The 23248-nt window shown below is 55.7% G+C and overlaps 2 protein-coding genes and 1 non-coding gene across 4 annotated transcripts; 2 read left to right on the top strand and 1 right to left on the bottom strand.

The window, feature by feature from the left end:
- The first annotated feature begins 356 nt into the window (after positions 1-356).
- On the top strand, positions 357-13342 carry KRI1 (KRI1 homolog). The gene is made up of 19 exons (XM_031004247.3): positions 357-506; positions 619-692; positions 1372-1477; positions 3579-3687; positions 4569-4623; positions 4698-4747; positions 5147-5243; positions 5332-5409; positions 5961-6097; positions 6473-6599; positions 6701-6796; positions 6882-7052; positions 8175-8250; positions 8354-8442; positions 8519-8645; positions 8732-8862; positions 11062-11126; positions 11251-11349; positions 12153-13342. The coding sequence occupies exons 1-19, from the start codon at positions 395-397 to the stop codon at positions 12481-12483; spliced, it is 2130 nt and encodes a 709-aa protein (XP_030860107.1). The 5' UTR covers positions 357-394; the 3' UTR covers positions 12484-13342.
- ATG4D (autophagy related 4D cysteine peptidase) lies at positions 13017-22510 on the bottom strand. 2 transcript variants are annotated; one of them, XM_031004248.3, is made up of 10 exons: positions 22079-22510; positions 21538-21621; positions 21274-21447; positions 19291-19567; positions 19153-19217; positions 17388-17518; positions 14457-14535; positions 14311-14387; positions 14108-14227; positions 13017-13547 (listed from the first exon to the last, which is right to left on the bottom strand). In XM_031004248.3, the coding sequence occupies exons 1-10, from the start codon at positions 22311-22313 to the stop codon at positions 13365-13367; spliced, it is 1425 nt and encodes a 474-aa protein (XP_030860108.1). In that variant the 5' UTR covers positions 22314-22510; the 3' UTR covers positions 13017-13364. The 2 variants fall into 2 exon arrangements, with proteins under 2 accessions (XP_030860108.1, XP_063557070.1); XM_063701000.1 differs by having other exon boundaries at positions 21538-21695; positions 22079-22222.
- On the top strand, positions 15335-15394 carry LOC115931679 (U7 small nuclear RNA). The gene has a single exon (XR_004068125.1). It is a non-coding gene; the product is annotated as a U7 small nuclear RNA (small nuclear RNA).
- Positions 22511-23248: the final 738 nt, after the last annotated feature.

Here is a 23248-nt window from a genome sequence, read left to right as displayed (position 1 = left end):
CCGGATGTTGATGGGGATGAGGACGGGGGTCGCGGATCGTGGATGTGGTGGGTGAGGGGAGAGAATAGTAATTCCCAGGGCGCCAGGGTGAGTGAGCTGGGTGGGGCAGCGGTTTTCGCTGTCGGAACGGAAGGGAAGCAGGAAACCGCGAGTGGAGAAAGGGCCCCCAGATGTCAGCTGGGTGCCCGGAGCACAGGGGGTGGGGCGGGTGGGCGGTGGCCGCGGCCTTCCCCGCAGGGGCGTAGCCATGGGCGGTGACTGCGGTGATGAGGCGAAAGGGATCCCGGAAAAGCCAGGGGCGGGGTTAGCAGCGGTACGCCTCGTTTATAAGTGGATGTGGGCGGGACTGAGGGCGGCCCCGCCCCGTCCAGGGCTTCCTCAATGCGCGTGCGCAATGGGCCACAGAGCCGCCATGCCGGAACCGCGCGGGTCGTCGCAGCTGCGGGTGAACGCGGCGTTTGCCGCGCGGTACAACCGCTACCGGGAGCGCGAGGAACTGCAGCGGCGTGAGTACGGGGCGCATGCGCGCGGGAGCCTGCGCGCGCCGGCCGGTTGGGAAGTGGGGAGTCGAGTGGCCTCGCCGGCTGACCTGGGGGGCATCCCGTCTGTGTCCCGCAGTGAAGGATCGCTACGGGGACCGAGACAGCAGCAGCGACTCCAGCTCCGAGTCGGACTCCAGCGACGAGCGCGTGGTGCGCGTCCCCGCCCCGTCCTGGACGTGCGGAGGCGTCCAAGCCCCCCACTGCACCCCGACCCCGATGTAGACGGGGGGAACCCCCAACCCCAGAGCGCCCTGCGGGAGCGTCCCATCCCCCGCTCCCCATCCCATGAGGGACAGACAGTGCCCCCCTCTCCCCAGGGGAGCCAAATCCCCGTGATTTTCTCTCCCCTGCCACGATCCACCTGCCCACTCTGATGTGTGGGGCGACTCTGTCCCCCAAGAACCCCCCCCTTTCCTCTTTCATCCTCAAGAGTCTAGCCATTTTTTAGTGTACTCCTTGCGCCACGTGGGGCGCCCAACTTCTCATATCAGCCCTGATCCTGGCCCCACTGTGCGGCCTGGCCCAGCCCCTCCCCGCTGTCTCTCTTGTGCCCTCAGCCCACCTGCCCCTTGTCAAGTCTTTGTCTTCCCCAGGAATTACCTTCTCCTTGCCCTTCACCTTCCTCTACCCATATCCTGTACCTACCTGTGGCCTGCCCCTGCCCACCCCAAGAGGGCCCCTCTCCCTCCTGCTGTTTGACCACCTGTTTGACCTCCCCAGCCAGATCCACCCCCCTCCATCCTAATCCCTACGCTGAGCTCACCTGCTGGCGCCAGGGCTCTTATTATCTCCCTTCTGAAATCTATCCCCAACCCTTTTCCTGCCCTAGGAATTTGACCCCCAGCAGGAGCGGGACTTTTACAAAACGCTCTCCTTGTTGAAGAAGAAGGACCCCCGCATTTATCAGAAAGATGCCACCTTCTATAACAGAACAGGTCCGGGGCCACTCCTGTCTAAACCTCTCCTTCCTCTGGAGCAGAATCCGGGGTCCTTTCCTGACTGTGGATTCAGAGAAGTGACTTGACTTCTCTGAGCCTCTTTTCCTGCCTGTAAAGTATATCTAACGGTAGCATCTCCCCTCAGGGCTGTTTTAAGGATAGATTGGGATTTACCCAGTTTACACAATTCATCTGTTTTGACTATTGAATGAATTGCTTCACAAGTCACAAGTCCTTAGCAGAGCCTAGGTTATTAGCTGGTGGTGGGGTTAATGACTGTGTCCTTGGCACTATTCAAGGTGGGCATTGCTGACTGAATGATTCCAACTCCACCAGGCTGGGCAGGTGGTTCAAGCATCTAATCCCAGCACTTTGGGAGGCTGAGGTGGGAGGGTCAATTGAGGCCAGGAGTTTGAGACCAGTTTGGCCAACATAGCAAGACCCCATTTCTCTTTTTTTTTTTTTGAAATGGAGTTTCACTCTTGTTGCCCAGGCTGGGTTGCAGTGGGACAATCTCGGCTCACTGCAACCTCCGCCTCCCAGGTTCAAGCGATTCTCCTGCCTCAGCCTCCTGAGTAGCTGGAATTACAGGCACGTGCCACCACGCCCAGCTAATTTTGGATTTTTAGTAGAGACAGGGTTTCTCCATGTTGGCCAGGCTGGTCTCGAACTCCCAACTTCAGGTGATCCGCCCACCCTGGCCTCCCAAAGTGCTGGGATTACAGGCGTGAGCCACTGCGCCTAGCCAGCCTTTCTTTCTTTTTTCTTTTTTCTTTTTTTTTTTTTTGAGACGGAGTTTTGCTCTTGTTGCCCAAGCTGGAGTGCAATGGCATGATCTGGGCTCACTGCAACCTCCGCCTCACCGGTTCAACCGATTCTCCTGCCTCAGCCTCCTGAGTAGCTGGGATTACAGGTGCGTGCCACCACGCCCAGCTATTTTTTTGTTATTTTTAGTAGAGATGGGGTTTCACCATGTTAGCCAGGCTGGTTTCAAACTCCTGACCTCAGGTAATCCATCCGCCTTGGCCTCCCAAAGTGCTGGGATTACAGGCATGAGCCACTGTGCCTGGCGGCAAGACCCCATCTCTACAAAAGATTCAGAACTCAGCTGAGCATGCTGGTGTGCGCTTATAGTCCCAGGTATTTGGGAGGCTGAAGTGGGAGGATTGCTTAAGCCCACGAGTTCAAGGCTGCAGTGAGCTGTGGGCTAGGATGTTGACACTGCACTCCAGCCTGAGCAAGAGTAAGACTCCAACTCTCAAAAAAATTAATTATAATAATTAATCAGGCTGGGCATGGTGGCTCATGCCTGTAATCCTAGCACTTTGGGAGGTTGAGGCGGGAGGATCACTTGAGGTCAGGAGTTCGAGACCAGCCTGGCCAACATGGTGAAACCCCATCTCTACTAAAAATAACAAAAATTAGCTGGGCGTGGTGGTGCACACCCATAATCCCAGCTACTCAGGAGGCTGAGGCAGGGGAATCGCTTGAACCTGGGAGGCGGAGGTTGCAGTAAGCTAAGATCACGCCATGCACTAGGCAACGGAGTGAGACTCTGTCTCAAAAAAAATATAATAATGGCCGGGTGCGGTGGCTCACACCTGTAATCTCAGCACTTTGGGAGGCCGATGCAGGCAGATCACCTGAGGTCAGGAGTTCGAGACCAACCTGACCAACATGAAGAAACCCCATCTCTACTAAAAATATAAAAATTAGCCGGGCGCGGTGGTGGGCACCTGTAATCCCAGCTGCTTGGGAGGCTGAGACATGAGAACAGCTTGAACCCGGGAGGCAGAGGTTGCAGTGAGCCGAGATCATGCCATTGCACTCCAGCCTGGGCAACAGAATGAGACTCCACCTCAAAAAAAAAATAAGTAAATAAATAATAACAACAACAATAATAATCAAAACAGGAATTACTGACTGAATGACCCCAACGCCACCAGATGGTGACAAGCACAATACTCTTGGACAGCTGGGAATTGGTAGATTTGGGATTTGAATCCTCTGTCTAACCCTGGCCCTGCCCTGTGGGATTCTCTGCCACGGCAAAGAAGGGGGTTGTGGGTGATGGCAGGTGTCTTTGGTGGGTTAACAGCATCATCATCAGACAGTGAGGAGGACCCAGAAGCCTTGGAGAAGCAGAAGAAAGTGCGGCCCATGTACCTGAAGGACTACGAGAGGAAGGTTATCTTGGAGAAGGCAGGGTATGGAGAAGGCCTACATCCCCACCCCCTGGTTCCCAGCCCTGTCAGGTCTATGGGGGTCTTAGGGGCAGGAGAGGGAAAAAAGCTGGCAACCTGGGCCGGGCATGGTGGCTCATGCCCATAATCCCAGCACTTTGGTAGGCTGAGGCAATAGGATCGCTTGAGGACAGAAGTTTGAGACCAGGCTGGGCAACATACCCCGCCTCTACAAAAAAATTAAAAATTAGCTGGGCATGATGATGTGTACCTGTAGTCCCAGCTACTCAGGAGGCTGAGGCAGGAGGATTGAGCCCAGGAGATGGAGGCTGCAGTGAGCTATGATCAGGCCACTGCACTCCAGCCTGGGCAACAGAATAAGACCCTGTCTCAAAAAGAAAAAAGGCCGGGCATGGTGGCTCATGCCTGTAATACCAGCACCTTGGGAGGCTGAGGCGGGTGGATCACCTGAGGTCAGGAGTTTGAGACCAGCCTGGCCAACATGGTGAAACCCCGTCTCTACTAAAAATACAAAAATTAGCCAGATGTGGTGGCAGGCGCCTGTAGTCCCAGCTACGTGGGGAGGCTGAGGCAGGAGAATCGCTTGAATCTGGGAGGTGGAGGTTGCAGTTTTCCGAGATCATGCCACTGCCCTCCAGCCTGAGGGATAGAGCGAGACCCTGGCTCCAAAAAAGAAATGCTGTCACCCATGATTGGAAAAGAAAAAAAAAAAAATGCTGGAAACTCACCAGAATCGCAGATAGCCCTGAGAGCAGGAGTCTCAGTGATTCCATAGCCCTCCGATGACCCCCGCCAGCTGTTGCTTGGAATAGCTGCTCCGCATGGGCATGGGGACAGGCGGGCCCTGGAAGATACATTCTGAAGACCCCACTTTTCCTTTACAGCAAATATGTCGACGAGGAGAACTCAGACGGGGAGACTTCCAATCACAGACTCCAGGTGGGTGGGGTGGAGGCTGGGTCGGGGGGCTGAGGGGCCTGGGGCTGGCCTGAGACCTATGGCCCTCTCTGCAGGAGACATCATCGCAAAGTTATGTGGAGGAACAGAAACAGCTCAAGGAAAGGTGAGGCTGGGTGAGCGGGAATGGCCCAGTGGAGGAAAGTTGAGGCTCGGGGGTTGGATAGGCACGGGTTCAAATTGAGCTCTGTCACTTTCTATGTGCTTCAGTTTCCTCATCAGTTAAACGGGGTTAATAACATCACAGCACTGCTCTGAGCTTGTTGAGAGGAGAGCTCAGGGCTTAGTAAATGGGGTTAATCTTGGGGCAGCCAGCCAGGTGAGGTGGCTCATGCCTGTAATCTCAGGGCTTTGGGAGGCAGAGGAGGGAGGATCACTTGAGCCCAGGAGTTCAAGATCAGCCTGGGCAACATAGTGAGACCCCAGCTCTACAATATAAAATAAATACCGGGGCAGCAGACGGGCCAGCCTGCCTGTCCTGAGGCTTGTTTTCTCTCGTGGGCAGCTTCCGGGCATTTGTGGAGGACAGTGAGGACGAGGACGGCGCTGGGGAGGGCGGCTCCAGTTTGCTGCAGAAACGTGCCAAAACCAGGCAGGAGAAGGTGGGTACTGGGGCCTGACTGGACTGCTGGGGGACAGGGTGGCGGGTGGCTGGGCATCTGCGGATGCTCAGTGCTAGCTTTCCCCCAGGCCCAGGAGGAGGCCGACTACATCGAGTGGCTGAAGGGACAGAAAGAGATTCGGAACCCAGATTCCCTGAAGGAACTGGTGAGTTCTCACGCATGGTCGCTGATGGAGTAGACCGCGTGTTCCGCGTCCATCCAACCTATTTACAGAAAGTAACCCTCTGAAGATGGGATATGTACATCTCTGGGCCTCAGCTCCTACATCTCTTTAAATGGGGATAGGCTGGGCGCCGTGGTTCACACCTGTAATCCCAGTGCTTTGGGTGGTCAAGGCAGGAGGATTGTTTGAGGCCAGGAGTTTGAGACTGGCCTGGGCAACATAGCAAAATGACTCTACAAAAAAATGAAAAAATTAGCCAGGCATGGTGGCATGCACCTGTAGTCTCAGATACTTGGGAGGCTAAGGTGGGAGGATCTTGTGAGCCCGGGAGGTTGGGTCTGCAGTGAGCTATGATCACACCACTGTACTCTCACCTGGATGGCAGAGTAAGACCCTGTCTCGAAATAAAAAAAAAGAAGAAACCAAAATGGGGCTAATGTCACCTACTCCAGAGGCTGGCTGTGAGGTCCATGTGGTGAGCATGCCTGCCCTCCTTCCCTGTCCTCCATTGACCAGAGTCCTGTCACCCCCAGACCCATCTCAAGGAATACTGGAACGACCCTGAGTTGGATGAAGGGGAGCGGTTCCTGCGGGATTACATCCTCAACAAACGCTACGAGGAGGAGGAAGAGGAGGAGGAAGATGAGGAGGAAATGGAGGAAGAGGAGGGGTGAGCCACTGCATCTCCCCAGGACCTAGATTTTGGGTGCGCTTCATAAAGTATTCCCAGGCGGCACTGGCCAGGAGGCAGAGGGCACCATGTGTGTATTTTTTTCAAAGATGGTGGCAGAGTTAGTCTTCTGTAAGGCAGAGCCACAGAGTGTAGGCTCTGGAGCCAGGTGGCACTGCCTCAAATCCTGGTTCTGCTTCAAGACTTTCATGCCTCAGTTTCCCCATCTGTAAAATGAGGACAATAGCAGCGTGCACCTTGTAGGGTTCTTGTGAGGATTAAATGAGTTCATACGCTTCGTACCCAGGCGTGCAGGAAAGGGGGGCTCGACCTCACTTGGCTGGCCCCCTGGCATCACCACATCTTGCCCCTCAGGGTCCACGGTCCCCCAGTCCAGCTGGCTGTGGATGACTCCTCAGACGAGGGGGAGCTGTTTCTGAAGAAACAGGAGGACTTTGAACAGAAGTACAATTTCCGTTTCGAGGAGCCGGACTCAGCATCGGTGTGTGGCTGGGGCTGGGGAGGACTCAGCCCCCAGGGTTCAGGCCCAGGGAACCCCACATCATTTCTGCGGCCCTTCTGGGCTTTTCTGATTGTGCCTAGGTCAAGACCTACCCACGCAGCATCACGTCCTCCGTGCGCCGTAAGGATGAGCGCAGAAAGGAGAAGAGGGAAGAGACTCGGGAGCGAAAGAAGAGGGTGAGTGTGGGGGCGGCCAGCTGGGGAGGACCCTCCAGCCCTGGAGGAAAGCCCATGCCCTCCCCCTCTCTGCCTGGGCCTGCAGGAGAAAGCAAAGAAGCAGGAAGAGCTCAAGCAGCTGAAGAACCTGAAGAGGAAGGAGATTCTGGCCAAGCTGGAGAAGCTGCGGAAAGTAACAGGCAACGAGACGCTGGGCCTCGAGGAGGAGGACCTTGAAGACGACTTCGACCCTGCCCAGCACGACCGGCTCATGCAGGTGCAGCCCTCTTCCCGGCCCAACATGACGCTGAGTTCACACAAACATGGCTCTCACTGGCCACGGTGGCTCACGCCTGTAATCCCAGCACTTTGGGAGGCTAAGGCAGGCAGATCACCTGAGGTCAGGAGTTCGAGATCAGCCTGGCCAACATGGTAAAACCTCATCTCTACTAAAAATACAAAAATTAGCCAGGTGTGGTGGTGTATGCTTGTAATCTCAGCTACTTGGGAGGCTGAGGCGGGAGAATCGCTTGAACCCGGGAGGCAGAGGTTGCAGTAAGCCGAGATCATGCCACTGCATTCCAGCCTGGGCGACAGAGGGAGCCTCTGTTTTAAAAAAAAAAAAAAAGACCTGGCCGGGTGCGGTGGCTCACACCTGTAATCCCAGCACTTTGGGAGGCCGAGGCAGGTGGATCACGAGGTCAGGAGATTGAGACCATCCTGGCCAACATGGAGAATCCCCATCTCTACTAAAGATACAAAAAATTAGCCAGGGTGTAGTGGCGTGCACCTCTAATCCTAGCTACTCGGGAGGCTGAGGCAGGGAATCGCTTGAACCCGGGAGGTGGAGGCTGTAGTGAGCCAAGATCGTGCCATTGTACTCCAGCATGGGGTACTGGGTGAGACACTGTCTCAAAAAAAAAAAGATCTTAGCCGGGCTTGGTGGCACATGCCTGTAATCCCAGCTATTCCGGAGGCTGAGGCAGGAGAATCGCTTGAAACCGGGAGGCAAGGGTTGCAGTGAGCCGAGATAGTGCCATTGCACTCCCGCCTGGGCAACAAGAGCGAAATTCTGTTTCAAAAAAAAAAAAGACCTGGGGCCTGAGTAGTGCACCAGGTGGTGGGCACCGCAGGGGCAAAGGTGGGTAGGACGGCGAAGAACTGTGGATATGTGGAACTGAATGGCGGCCAGTACATCACAGGGTAGAGAGCAGGGGAGTTGGCGGAGGATCCTGGACATGCAGGGCCTCCCACCTCAGGAGCTAGGTGCTGGGAGGGCTGTGGGGAGCCCTAGCTGCAGGAGTAAAGCTGCCAAGGAGGGGGTCATTGGCGGCATCGTAGGGGGCTCAGCTCCTCTGTCTCGAGTGGGCCCTGGTAACCGCCAGCCCTGACCCTGCAGAAGTGCTTTGGGGACGAGTACTACGGGGCCGTGGAGGAGGAGAAGCCACAATTTGAGGAAGAAGAAGGGCTTGAAGGTGAGATCAGCTGGGGCACTGGGCTGGGGATTGGGGACTGGGGACTGGGACTAAAGCCCAAGGTCCCACCCTGGCCCCACCTGTCTGTTCTCTCTGCATCCAGACGACTGGAACTGGGACACGTGGGACGGGCCTGAGCAGGAGGGAGACTGGAGCCAGCAGGAGCTGCACTGTGAGGACCCCAACTTCAACGTAGGTGTCACGGGTTGAGGGAGTCCCAGGGGCCCTGACGGGGGGCTGGTGGGATCTGACCTGTGCGTCCTGGCAGATGGACGCCGACTACGACCCCAGCCAGCCGAGGAAGAAAAAGCGTGAGGCCCCCTTGACGGGCAAGAAGAAGCGCAAGTCGCCCTTCGCCGCGGCCGTGGGGCAGGAGAAGCCCGTGTTCGAACCTGGTGAGGCCCAGGTGGGCAGGCCGTGGGTGGGCAGGGGGCTCCGCGGGGCCTGGCATAGCCCAGCAGCCTGGCTCTGTCTCGAGCAGGGGACAAGACGTTCGAGGAGTACCTGGATGAGTATTACCGGCTGGACTACGAGGACATCATCGACGACCTGCCCTGTCGCTTCAAGTACCGCACAGTGGTGCCCTGCGACTTTGGCCTCAGCACTGAGGAGGTAGGGGCCCCGGGCGGGCAGGGACACTGCAGGGGGCACCAGGTATGCTGAAGGGGTAGAAAGCTGGCCCTGAGTCCCAATCTCTGTTGCTCAGAAATGCCACAAATGGCAGGCTGTTTCTTCATCTTGAAAATGATAATATTCGGCTGGGTGCAGTGGCTCACGCCTGTAATCGCAGCACTTTGGGAGACCGAGGCAAGTGGATCACCTGAGGTCAGGAGTTGGAGACCAGCCTGGCCAACGTGGTGAAACTCCGTCTCTACTAAAAATACAAAAAAATTAGCCAGGCATGGTGGCAGGCGCCTGTAGTCCCAGCTACTTGGGAGGCTGAGGCAGGAGAATCGCTTGAACCCAGGAGGCAGAGGTTGCAATGAGCCGAGATTGCACCACTGCACTCCAGCCTAGGTGACAGAGCGCAAAAAAAAAAAAAAAGAAATGCTAATAGTCCTAATGACAGTGCTAATAACATTACCTTGCCTCAAAGGTAACATTACTACCTTCTACAAGGTGGGGGCTTAAAACAGTGCCTTGCCTATGGCACGCCCCGTAAATATTACTTCTTTTTTTTGAGACATAGTCTCGCTCTGTCACCCAGGCTGGAGTGCAGTGGTGCCAACCTCCTGGGCTCAGTTGATCCTCCTACCTCAGCCTCCCAAGTAGCTGGGACTACAGGCATGTGCCACCATGCCCAATTAATTTTTTTTAATTAAAAATATTTTTTGTACAGATGATGTTTTACTATGTTGTGCAGGCTGGTCTCGAACTCCCTGGGCTTAAACAAGCTTCCTGCTTTGGCCTCCCAAAGTGCTGGGATTCTGTGTGTGAGCCACCACACCCAGCCAATATTACTTTTTATTTTTGTTTATTTTTTGATTGGTTGATTGGGACAGTGTCTTGCTCTGTCGCCCAGGCCGGCATGCAGTGGTGCAAAGTCAGCTCATTGCAAACTCCGCCTCCCAGGTTGAAATGATTCTCCTGCCTTAGCCTCCCAAGTAGCTGGAACTACAGGCATGTGCCATCATGCCCAATTAATTTTTGTATTTTTAGTAGAGATAAGTTTTACCATATTGGCCAGGCTGATCCCAAATTCCTGGCCTCATGTGATCTGCCTGCCTCAGCCTCCCAAAGTGCTGGGATTACAGGTGTGAGCCACCAGGCCCAGCCAATATTATTTTATTCCTGTCAGTATGTATTAGCAGCAGTCTGGCTGGTAAGACTTGGTAGCAGGGCTGGTCACACTGGCTCACACCTGTAATCCCGGCACTCTGGGAGGCTGAAGCGGGAGGATCACTTGAGCCCAGTAGTTCTGAGACTAACCTGAGCAACATAGGGAGATCTAGTCCTAGCTACTTGGGAGGCTGAGGTAGGAGGGTTGCTTGAGTCCAGGAGGTTGAGGCTGCTGTGAGCTGTGAGCCTGCCACTGCACTCCAGCCTGGGTGACATAGTGAGACCCTGTCTCAACAAAAGACTTGGTGTCCTCTGGAACCAGGGGGCCTAGGTGGGTTCAAGCCCTGGCTCGGCTGCTCACCAGCTGTGTCTTTGGACAAATGATTCCCCCATCTGTGCCTCAACTCCCCATCTGTAAAGTGAGACAATAATTGATAGCACCCCAACTTTGGTGACTATGGAAGGAACAGAAATGAGACCAAAGTGTGTGGCACCTGGCAGGCTGTGGGTACCTACTATGCCTGACTGATGACGGCTGAAGGTGCACGACCGTTTTCATGGTCAGTAAAAATAGCCGATGTGTACTGAGCTTATACCATCGGCCATTCAGTCACTTCCTCTTTCTGATGGCCTTCCAGTAGGTTTGGAAACAGGCCTGGAGGCTGGGAATGACAGTTTCATATGTAATTAGGAAGCCTGGTGGTTGGCAGCGACCCCTGCCCGTTCTGAGGCTTTGGGGATGGCCGGGTATGGGTGACAGCTCAAGGGCCCTGAGGCTCAAACTGGAATCAATTCAGCCAACTTCCCAGCCATCTGGCCTAGGGCAAGGATCCGTTCTCTGAGCCTGTTACCCCATCTGCTGACCTCTACAAAAATCATTGGCCTCTGTAGAGATCAGCTGCCTCTGGCCATCATGGCAACCCTGCTGGGTGGTAGCGGCATTACCGTTTTGACTAATGACGTGACTTAGGCTCAGGGAAGGCCCCGCCTGGGCAATATCACAGCAGGTCCCCACTCTCCCTTCCCACGCAGATCCTCGCTGCTGACGATAAGGAGCTGAACCGGTGGTGCTCCCTAAAGAAGACCTGCATGTACAGGTGATGGGGCGGGGTGCGGCGGGGCCACATGCGCAGGGGGCAGGGCGGAGCCAGGTGCGCTGCGGGCAGGGCGGGCAGCTCGGGCACTTCCCAGAGCACCCAACACAGGGGCATCTGTCTGCAGGTCAGAGCAGGAGGAGCTGCGGGACAAGCGGGCATACAGCCAGAAGGCCCAGAACTCATGGAAAAAGCGGCAGGTCTTCAAGTCACTCTGCCGAGAAGAGTAAGCAGCGCTGGCTGGGGAAGCGTGGGTGGGGAGCCTGTCAGGCCCAGGCTTGAGTCTTGGCTCTGTCAGCCTCTTGTTGCATGACTTTGGGAATGCAGCACCCCCGCTCTGAGACCTGGGTTTGAATCCTGTATGGGCACCAACGTTGTGTGACCTTGGGCAAGTCGCTACCCCTCTCTGGGCCTCTTTCTCATAAGATGGAGATAGAGACGGTTCTGCCTTATCAGGTTGCAAAGGATGAAATGAGTTAATTCTCGTAAAGTGATTAAGATATGGTAAATGCCCCATAGGTCTTAGCTGTTATTAGGATCGCTTTCGCCCAGTCTGGAAGGCAGGGGTGATAGATGCACACAGTTTATTTAAAGCTAAAATGAGGCCAGGTGTGTGCTCCAACCTATAATCCCAGCACTTTGGGAGACTCAGGCGAGAAGATCGCTTGAGCCCAGGAGTTGGAGGCTGCAGTGAGCTATGGTAACGCCACTGCACTCCAGCCTGGGCGACACAGCAAGACTTTGTCTCTAAGGAAAAAAAAGGCTAAAATGAGTTAATTGATGTGACTAGCTTAGGGCAGGCCCAGCACAAATACCAGAATCCTCAGCCTCACAATCTAGCCTTTGGGTTCCGTAGAAAAGCCCCGGCTTTGGCCTGAGACCCAGCTCTGAATCCCAGGCAGGCCCTCGATCGCTGTGCGGCCGCTTCACTGTGCCCCTCCTTTCCCCGCCTGTAAAATGGGGCATGCGTGCTCAAGAATGGACCTGATCTTGACAGGCCTGGGCTGAGCCCTGACTTTTCTCCCTCAGGGCAGAGACACCCGCGGAAGCCACAGGGAAGCCACAGAGAGATGAAGCCGGCCCACAGAGGCAGCTGCCAGCCCTTGATGGCAGCTTGATGGGGCCAGAGAGTCCCCCAGCACAGGAAGAGAAAGCCCCTGTATCACCCCACAAGAAGCCAGCCCCCCAGAAGCGGAGGAGGGCCAAGAAGGCACGGCTGCTGGGCCCCACTGTGATGCTTGGTGGATGCGAGTTCAGCCGCCAGAGACTGCAGGCCTTTGGCCTCAACCCCAAACGGCTGCACTTCCGCCAGCTGGGCCGGCAGCGGAGGAAACAACAGGGGCCCAAGAACAGCTCCTGAGCACCAGGGAGCAGGCAGGGGCCTCAGGCTCGTCTCCTGAAATCAAGCCCTGGACAGGTCTCGCACCCACAAGTACTATCTGCTGCAGAGAACCTCTCATCTGTGGCCAGGCACACCTGTAATCCCAGCACTTTGGGAGGCCGAGGTGAAAGGATCACTTGAGCCCAGGAATTGGAGACCAGCGTGGGCAACTTAGCGAGACTCCATCTCTACAAAATGTGGTGACACATGCCTATAGTCCCAGCTACTCAGGAGGCTGGGGAAGGAAGATCACTTAAGGCCATGAGTTTGAGGCTACAGAGAGCTATGATTGCACCACTGCACTCCAGCCTGGGCAACAAAGCAAGACCCTGTCTCTTGAAAAAAAAAAAAAAAATTAAAAAACACGTGTAGCTGCGGGTAAGGAAGTCGTCCCATTTTATGGATGTGGAAACTGAGGCTGACTTAAACTTCCCGTGACTTGGAACTCTCACCTCGAGACACCTCCCAGACCCCACATCCCCTCAGAACGCTGCGCCCAGCCACACCCACGATCAAGTTACACAGCTTTATTGGCCCCCAGCAGCCACAGTTCCCCCAAGGGGGCTTTGGGACAGGGAAGGCCCGGGCGTCCAGTGCAAACTACAGTACGTGAGTCAGGCCCTGAGGGGGGTGCCCGGGGTCCTCCCCTACCCTGCCAGGAGGGCCCCGCTGGTGGGAGACAGGTGTATGGGCTCTGTGGGCTCTGTCCCTGGCTGAATGGCCCCAGACTGGTTGCAGCTGGGCTTGAGGGGCTGACAACAGGAAGTACCATCATCACTGCCAGAGCTCAAGATCCCACAGCCGACATGACATAAATAAAAAAATAAATAGTGTTGTATCTTTCCCCTCATCCCCTCCCTTTATAAAAACACAAAGTCCTCAGAGCTGGGGCGTTTGGCCCTGAGGAGCCGCCCTGTGCGAGGGAGCCGGAGTGTGGGCTGGGCGAGCTGGGAGCAGAGGTCGTCCAGGCTGTGGTCCTGAGCATGGCCCTCGGCCAGGGTGAACATGGGGTACCGCTCCGTGGCTGAGGAGGAGCTGAGGACCTGGCGGGAAGAGGCAGACAGGGTCAGCCACAAACAGTGCCAAGCCATATTGCTTAGCCCAGGTTTATTTAGTAGGTGCTTCTCAGGACCACCTCTCCAGGAGAGAGCAGCCAATCAGCACCTTCCATCCCCTGGCCACAGTGATTGGCTCAGCCATGAGCATGTGACCCAGCTCAGCCAAAGACTGACAGTCCTGGGATTTTTGCTGCAAAACCCGCGTTTCCCTTCCAGTGACCAGAGGGTGGGTGCCCAGAATGGCTGGTGGCCATCTCTTGCCCCCATAAGGGTAGAGTCCTGGTCGGACAGCAGGGCCAAGAGACAGGGAGGGTTCCCACCACTTGAGCCCCTGGATACAGCTGCCTCCAAGGGATGATGCCTTAACAGTTGGCTTTGGCGTTCCCACCTTTTCAGGAGTGGACGTTCTTCACATTTCCCAGGTTAGGACCCCTAGCCTGGAAGCAGCACCCCAGCTCTGCTGGACTCGAGGCCTCTGTTCCTCTTTCACCCCCAGCCCTGCCCAACCGCCCCCCTCACCCCACTCCAGCTTTCCTCTTGCTCACCCTGGTCAGCTCTGAGCAGAGTGTCTCAAACTCCTTCCTGTCTCCAGCATAGAAGCCCACGGTACAGCTTGGGTCCATCTTTGCAAAGGCCATCTTGCGGGGCGAGGTGCAGTGGAAGGACTGGGGCAGACAGACGAGGGAGGCTCAGAGGCTGGGCTGCCCACCCGCCACGGCCCCAACCACACACTGGGGCTCCCACTCACCTCCAGGGGGAAGTCGGCCTGGCTGACATCCACAGTGGGCTGGCAGTAGTGAGGGTCCAGGTACAGCAGGAAGTCATCTGCAGGGGGTGCAGGGGTGAGTGGGGGTGCGGTGGGGGGTGGGAGGAGTGAGGAGGGGGTGGGCCTACCTTGGTAGCCAATGAAGTACAGTGAGTGTCGCGGTTTCCCACCCATGATGCCCAGGCACAGCTCGCAACGCAGGAGTTCCTGCAGGGAGGAGGGTAGGCAGGTGCTGTCAGGCAGCCACTCAACAAACGCTTGGCAAACACCTCCTCTGTGAGAACCCAGCCTCTGGAGGGCAGCAGTGATCAAGACCACAAAACCCTTGCCCTCAGGAGCTGACATCCTAGTGTGAGAGACTAACAAGGAAGATGATTATATGAATTTTTTTTTTTTTTTTTGAGACAGAGTCTCACTCTGTCACCCAGCCTGGAGTGCAGTGGCCCAACTGGCTCACCGCAACCTCCGCCTCCTAAGTTCAAGCGATTCTCCTGCCTCAGCTTCTCGAGTAGCTGGGATTACAGGCACCCGCCACCATGCCCGGGTTAATTTTTTGTATTTTTGGTAAAAACGGGGTTTCACCATGTTAGCCAGGCTGATCTGGAACTCCTCCTAACCTCAGGTGATCTGCCCGTCTCGGCCTCCCAAAGTGCTGGGATTACAGGCTGGAGTGCAGTAGCATGATCTTGGCTCACCGAAACCTCCACCTCCTGGGTTCAAGCAGTTCTCCTGCCTCAGCCTCCCGAGTAGCTGGGATTACAGGCGCCTGCCACCACGCCCAGCTAATTTTTGTATTTTTAGTAGAGACGAGGTTTCACCATGTTGGCCAGACTGGTCTTGGACTCCTGACCTCAGGTGATCCACCTGCCTCCCAAAGTGCTGGGATTACAGGCATGGGCCACCACGCCCAGCCAATTACATGATTTATCTCATGTGTTAGAGGTGACAACTATATGGAAAAGAATAAAAGAGGGAAGGGAGCCTTGTGATTTTAAGTAAGGAGGTCAAACATTACAGCTCTTTTAGAATTTGTCTCAGGTTTTCTGGTTCTCATTGGAAAACCCCCCACGCAAAAAATATTTTAAAACAGGAGCCAAGCAGTGGCTCATGTCCATAATCTCAGTACTTTGGGAGGCCGAAGCGGGAGGATCACGAGGTCAGGAGATCGAGACCATCCTGATTAACACAATGAAACCCCATCTCCACTAAAAATACAAAAATTAGCCAGGAGTGGTGGCGGACGCCTGTAGTCCCAGCTACTCGGGAGGCTGAGGCAGGAGAATGGCATGAACCCAGGAGGTGGAGCTTGCAGTGAGCTGAGATCATGCCACTGCACTCCAGCCTGAGTGACAGAGCAAGACTCCGTCTCAAAAATAAAAAATAAAAAAAAAGCCACATGCATCACTGCTGAAAGAGTGCTCCAAGCAGCAGGGGCAGCAAGCGCAAAGGCCCTGAGGTGGGAGTGTCTGAAATAGGTGAGGAGGCCCCTGTGGCTGCAGCAGAGTGTGGAAGGAGGATATGAGGTCAAGGTGGGGTATATCCCGACATCAAGAAGGTGGTGTGGACAAATAGTGCCGGGCTCTGTGGGTCACTGGGAAAACTGGCTTTTATTCGGATGCAAATACATAGGGGACTTTCCAGCCTCAGGGTCTCTGTCTTGCTGTTCCTTTTGCCTGGAGCACTTCTCCTCTGGTTCCTCATTTGCCTGGTGGCTGCAGAGGCGCTTTTCTAGGCTCTGCTGCTACCCTCATCTGCCCTTCATTGGGTTACTGTTTTTTTAAAGTTGTGTAGAGGCTGGGTGCAGTGGCTCATACCTGTAATCCCAACGCTTTGGGAGACCGAGGTGGGTGGATCACCTGAGGTCGGGAGTTCAAGACCAGCCTGGCCAACGTGGGAAAACCCCATCTCTGCTAAAAATACAAAAATTAGCCGGGCGTGGTGGCATACACCTGTAATCCCAGCTACTTGGGTGGCTGAGGCAGGAAATTTGCTTGAACCTGGGAAGCGGAGGTTGCAGTCAGCCAAGACGGTGTCACTGCACTCCAGCGTGGGCAAGAGAGTGAGGCCCTATTTTCAAAAAAAACTGTGTAGAGATGGGGGTCTTACTATGTTGCCCAGACTGGTCTCAAATGATCCTCCTGCCTTGGCCTCCCAAAGTGCTGGGATTACAGGCCTGAGCCACTGTGCCTGGCTTCATTCCAAACAGTGATGCTACTTTGGTTACACAGCCACTGCTGAGCATCCTCCCATCAGAACGTCTGCTCCCAGCAGGCACACTCAGAACTCCTGCCTGTTCTGTTCCCCTCTGAATCCCCAGCAGTCGGGACAGTGGGGAGCACACATAGCAGGTGCTGCATAGTATAAAAAAAGAAGGGATGGGCCGGGCGTGGTGGCTCACACCTGTAATCCCAGCACTTTGGGAGGCTGAGGTGGGTGGATCACCTGAGGTCAGGAGTTTGAGAACCAGCCTGGCCAACATGGCGAAACCCCGTCTCTACTAAAAATACAAAAGTTAGCCGGGCGTGGTGGCACGCGCCTGTAGTCCCAGCTACCTGGGAGACTGAGGCAGGAGAATTGCTTGAACTCGGGAGGCGGAGGTTGCAATGAGCCAAGATTGTGCCACTGCACTCCAGCCTGGGCAAAAGAGCAAGACTCTGTCTCAAAAAAAAAGGGATGGCCCGTGTGGTGGCTCACGCCTGTAATCCCAGCACTTTGGGAGGCCGAGGAGGGCAGATGACCTGAGGTCGGGAGTTCAAGATCAGCCTGACCAAAATGGTGAGACCGTCTCTACTAAAAGTACAAAATTAGGTGGGCGTGGTGGCGCATGCCTGTAATCCTAACTACTTGGGAGGCTGAGGCAAGAAAATCGCTTGAACCCAGGAGGCGGAGGTTGCAGCGAGCCGAGATCACGTTATTGAACTCCAGCCTGGGCAACAAGAGCGAAACTCATCTCAAAAAAAAAAAAGCGATGAGGGCTGCATAAACAGCAGCCCTAACACAAACTAAACAAGTCTGGAGGGCTCCCAGGTGGAGGCGTCCTAGAATTCAGCTGAACCTACCTTCACGCAGGGCACATACACGGGGTTGAGAGTCTCGCCACCCAGTCGCACGGGCACCAGGATGACCACAGACTTCCACTCGGCTGTGGGGTCTGGCCTGGCCACCAGGCGTGCCACATCCGCCTTGTACACTGGAGGGACGGGACAGCAGCAGGTCACCTTCTTGCCACCCTTCAAACCCCAGCGTGGCCCTCTAACCCCAGGGGCTCCACCTCAACCCTGCAATTTCTCAGAGGGCAACACTGTTATCACTAACCAAAATCATCATTCTAGTGCCCCCCAAACACCCCCAGAAAATCCCAGGACCTCCAGGCAGGTGTGGACATCCCCATTTTACAGAGTGGGCAACTGAGGCCCTGGGATGTAGACCAAAAGTATATACAGCAGGGAGAGGTAGAGACTGTTCTCTCAAGCTCCTCCCCAGCCCCATGCCTGACAGGTCCTCAGTGACTCCATGCCTCGGTTTGCCAATACAGAAACTGGAGCACTGGGCACTCGGCCCCTAAACCAAACATCCTGGTGTGTCCCTCCTCCTCCAGTCCCATTTACTTGGGCCCATTCTCCTGCCCCCTGCCTTGCAGCTACGTAAGCCCATTTTGTGCTCCTAGAGAAGTAGATTAGACCCATTTTGGAGATAAGGTTCTCTGAAAATCGAATCTTTTCCCAAACACCTACAATTTTGCATAAAAAATTTACAGAGGTGGCCGGGCACGGTGGCTCACGCTTGTAATCCCAGCACTTTGGGAGGCCGAGGAGGGGGGATCACGAGGTCAGGAGATAGAGAGACCATACTGGCAAACACAGTGAAACCCCAACTCTACTAAAAATACAAAAAAAAATTAGCTGGGCGTGGTGGCACGCGCCTGTAGTCCCAGCTATTGGGAGGCTGAGGCAGGAGAATCACTCGAACTCAGGAGGTGGAGGTTGCAGTGAGCCAAGACTGTGCCACTGCACTCCAGCCTGGGTGACAGAGTGAGACTCTGTCTCAAAAAAAAAAAAAAAAAAAAAAAAAAAAAATTACAGGGGCTGGGCACAGTGGCTCAAGCTTGTAATCCCAGCACTTTGGGAGGCCAAAGTGGGCGAATCACCTGAGGTCAGGAGTTCAAGACCGGCCTTGTCAACATGGTGAAACCCCGTCTCTACTAAAAATAGAAAAATTAGCCTGGTATGGTGGTGCGTGCCTGTAATCCCAGCTACTTGGGAGGCTGAGGCAGGAGAATCGCTTGAACCCAGGAGGCAGAGGTTGCAGTGAGCCGAGATCGTGCCTCTGCACTGAAGCCTGGGTGACAGAGTGACCTGACCTCAGGTGATCCACCCACCTTGGCCTCCCAAAGTGCTGGGATTACATGCGCGAGCCACTGCGCCTGGCCTCTTTTTTTTTTTTTTTTTTTTTCGACAGGATCCTACTCTGTCGCCCAGGCTGGAGTGCAATGGCATAATCACAGCTCACTGTAACCTCGAACTCCCGGGTTCAAGCAATCCTCCCACCTCAGCCTCCCAAGTAGCTGAGACTACAGTATGTGCCACCACACCTGGCCTTATGTCTCTGTTCTATCACTCAAGGAGAAGCCCCTGAAGTTTCTTGTTCCAGAGGGAGAGACGGAGAAGAGGGACTATCTCCCACTGCACAGGCCCTGCATCATTCCCCAGTGTCCCTCTGCCCCACAACTTGTTCCAGGTCTGAGGAAGATGCACTCTAAGAATCGGGTAAGGCAGAGTCTGGCTCAGGGTGGGGCCCCTGTGATCTTGGCTCCCAGCCCCTTACCTGTGCAGTCCTGAGAAACGTACACCACCAGGCGGGTGACCTCGGAGCAGCTCTCCACGGCTTTCCTGGGGGCAGGAGGGAAGGCCTGAGTGCCTGCGGGTACCCAGCAACTCCCGTGATCCCTGCAGCGGCCCTCACCTGAGGATGTGTGCCACCAGCGATGGCCCATACCAGTCACCTGCCTTCTTGCCTGAGCTCTGCCCAAGCTCCACCAGCCGGTGTAGGCCAAAGGGGGCCCGGGGGTGGTCGGCGAACCAGGACACAATCTGCCGGTGCCGGCGTTCCTGCTCCAGCTCAGGGGCACCCTGGGCCCAGTGTGGGGGCATCCAGCGGGCAGGCCCATGGTACCGGCTGGGAGAGGCTGACCCTGACAGCTCAGGGGGGCCCAGGCCCATGCCCTCGGCCCATGTCCAGTCTGGTGGAATGGAGCACATAGTCAAACAGTGCTAGTGTGTGGGGGGCAGAGGTCCCATCTACACATGCACTGCACACAATGCGAATGCTCCTGAACCCCGTAATTCAACAGAATTTACATATTCCTGAAACACATACTTATCCTTATTTATTTATTTACTTTTTGTTACTTAAAGACAGGATCTCAGCCCGACGCGGTGGCTCATGCCTGTGATCCCAGCACTTTGGGAGACCAAGGCAGGTGGATCACTTGAGGCCTGGAGTTCGAGACCAGCCTGGCCAACATGGTGAAACCCCTTCTCTGATAAAAAAAAATATACAAAAAGTAGACAAGCGTGGTGGCGGGCACCTGTAATCCCAGCTACTCAGGAGGCTGAGGCAGGAGAATCGCTTGAACCTGGGAGGCAGAGGTTGCAGTGAACCAAGATCTCTCCACTGCACTTCAGCCAGGATGATAGAGGAAGACTCAGTCTCAAAAAAAAAAGAATAATAATAATAAATAAAATAAATAAATAAATAAAGACAGGATCTCACTGTCATCCAGACTGGAGTGCAGTAGCACAATCACGTCTCACTACAGCCTCTAAATCCTGAGCTCAACAGATTCTCCCGCCTCAGCCTCCTGAGTAGTTGGGATCACAGGCACATGCCACCACACTCAGCTAATTTTTAAAATTTTTTTGTAGAGACAGGAGCCTTGTCATGTGGCCTAGGCTGGTGTCGAACGCCTATGCTCAAGCGATCCTCCTGCCTCAGCCTCCTAATGTGCTGGGATTACAGGCATGAGCCACCACACTCGACCTGTTATTGTTGGAGTCTCATTCTGTCACTCGGGTTGGAGTGCAGTGGCAGGATCATAGTTCACTGCAGACTTGAACACCTGGGCACAAGCAATCTTCCCACCTCAGCCTCCCAGGTAGCTGGGATTACAAGCATGCACCACAGTGCCCAGCCAAAACTCTTTTGTTTTTTTGAGACTGAGTCTCGCTCTGCCACCCAGGCTGGAGTGCAGTGGCACGGATCTCAGCTCACTGCAACCTCCGCCTCCCCGGTTCAAGCAATTCTCTGCTTTAGCTTCCCAAATTACAGGTGCCTGCCACCACACCCAGCTAATTTTTGTATTTTTAGTAGAGATGGGGTTTCACCATCTTGGCCAGGCTGGTCTTGAACTCCTGACCTCATGATCCACCAGCCTTAGCCTCCCAAAGTGCTGGGATTACAGGCAAGAGCCACCGTGCCTGGTGAAACTTTTTTTTTTTTTTTTTTGACACAGAGTCTCCCTCTGTTGCCCAGGCTGGAGTGCAGTGGCGCGATCTTGGCTTGCTGTAACCTCCGCCTCCTGGGTTCAAGAGATTCTCCCACCTCAGCCTCGGGAGTAGCTGGGATTACAGGCGTGTGCCACCACAACCGGCTAATTTTTGTATTTTTAGTAGAGATGGGGTTTCATCATATTGGCCAGGCTGGTCTTGAACTCCTGACCTCAAGGGATCCATCCGCCTCAGCCTCCCAAAGTGCTAGGATTACAGGCATGAGCCACCGTTTCCAACCCCGGCTGAAACTCTTATAAACAACTCTCATCTCTCCAAAATTTACTTGACACACAATTCTAACGTGACTTTGAACTCGTAGTTGGTAAGTAATTCTAATACTGCTGATATGGCAGTTGACCCTGTACTCCTAGTGCACCCCTTCCCCCCCATGGCTCACCTCTGGGCAGGAAATGCAGCAGAAGGCCCTGTGCCAGCATCATCTGGCCGCTGCGTAACATGCACCCCCAGCCACAGTCCGAGGTCAGGCAGCCCCCAGGAAGGGGCGGGAAGTCCCGGCGGTATGTGAGCCACAGGCGGGACACAAAGTCCCGCTGGAAACGCTGTATGTCACCTACAAGAGCGGGTCTGTCAGCTGCCACCAGGGACACTCGGGCGGGCGTGGAGAGGCCTCCCCCAACCCTGGTCCCAACCACCAGCTCACCCTCGCCCTCGAAACGGTAGCGGCGGCCACAGAGGTGGATGCTGGAGATCTTGCTAAAGCTGGTCCGGCTTTTAACCACCCAACCTGGGGAGACGTAGGGGCAGCGCCCAGCGAGATAAAGCACTTGCATGACAGCAACAGCGCTTCCATTCCCCCATCTGTGAAATGGGCACGATCCTAGTTCCTATCTCCGGGGTGGCTCTGGGGATTCCGTCGGAGGTGGGGCCCCCAGTGACAGCTACAGGAGTGTCCACCATCAATTCAGGATGAAGGAAGGCAGTTCTGATTATTGTACCCATTTTACAGAGAGGGGCAAAAACGGAGGCGCCAGGAAGCAAAGGATCTTGCCCAAGGTCACACAGGGGAATGGGCGGGGCTTGAAAACACTATTGGACCTGCCACAGGTCCACCCTGGGCCGGGCAGGGAGGGGACCCGCAGGTGACTCAGGACGGGAACAAGGGTGGGATAACTGGCAGGACCGGGGTCTGGTTTTCCTCAACGGCCCCCGACACCCCCACAATCTCCGGGCCCCCTCCTCACCGTACTTGACGTTGTTCCAGGCTGTCAGGAACTTGGCTTTGAACTTGTCCACTTCGTCCGGCTCACTCGGGCCAGCCCCGGGAGAGCCAAGAGCGGGGCCGCTGGCTCCGGAAGGCCCCAGGCCGTTGGGGTCTGGGCCTCTGGGACCCCGCGGCCTGCGGGCCTCGGGCCGGCGGCGCGCGTCCTCCGGGCTGCTGCTCCGGTACTGCGCGGCGGCCGGCGACACTGAGTTCATGGACGCGCCGGGAGGGCGGACCGAGGGCCCAGGTGGGGGGCTGCGGTCGCTGCCCCCCAAGGGCGACCCGCAGCCGGTTCACGGGGCCCGGGGAAGGCGCTACTCGGCCCCCGTCCCTAGGGTCCCGGGCCCGGCGACAGCCGCCGCCGCTGCTGCTACCGTAACCATCGCCATCTTAGCGGGCCAGGACCCCGGATGACGGTGGGCGTGGCCAAGCCAGATGCCCCGCCCCGCCCTCTCCCCGCCCAGCCGCCTTTCCTGCCCCGATCCCGGGTCGCCAGGCGGGGACCTCAAACCCCGACGCCTCCCCGCGGCCTCCCCCCGCCCTCCTTATCACACCGCCAGGAGCGCGACAGCCCCTTCAGGCCCTTATCGGAGGCAGCAGAGCTGGGGAACCCCTGCCCCTGGCCCCGCCCCTAGTCCTGCCCCCCAGGGCCCAGGACTGACCTCCTGGCAGGCGCCCAGGTGAGACTGACTGCGCACCTGCAGCGCCCGCCCCGCCTCCCGAGCGCACCTGCGCCGGCTGCCGACCCAGAACCCGCCCTGGCCTGGGACCAAATCGACTAGTGTGACCTCCGGGGCAAGCCACGCCTCTCTGTGCCTCAGTTTCCTCATGTGCAAAATAGGGCTGGAATACACGCAACAACATAGACGAATCTTCATGAGAATTATGCTCAGGGAAAAAAAATCCAGGGGTAGGCAGGCGCGGGAGGGAGGGATGAATGAAGTGCTCCAGGAAAGTTTTTTTCAGTGTTTGTTTTGTCGAGACAGCATCTGGCTCTGTTGTCCAGACTGGAGTGCAGTGGCGCTTTCATAGCTCACTGCAGCCTCCAACTCTGATCCTCCAACCTCAGCCTCCAGAGTAGCTGAGACCGCAGACAGGAGCCACCATGCCTGGTTAATTTTTTAAATTTTATTTGTAGATAAGGGGTCTC

Source organism: Gorilla gorilla, chromosome 20 (genome assembly GCF_029281585.2).
Source record: "Gorilla gorilla gorilla isolate KB3781 chromosome 20, NHGRI_mGorGor1-v2.1_pri, whole genome shotgun sequence".
In the NCBI taxonomy this organism is placed as follows: domain Eukaryota; kingdom Metazoa; phylum Chordata; class Mammalia; order Primates; family Hominidae; genus Gorilla; species Gorilla gorilla.
Note: the sequence above shows the minus strand (reverse complement) of the source record. Positions and strands in the feature narration are given on the sequence as shown.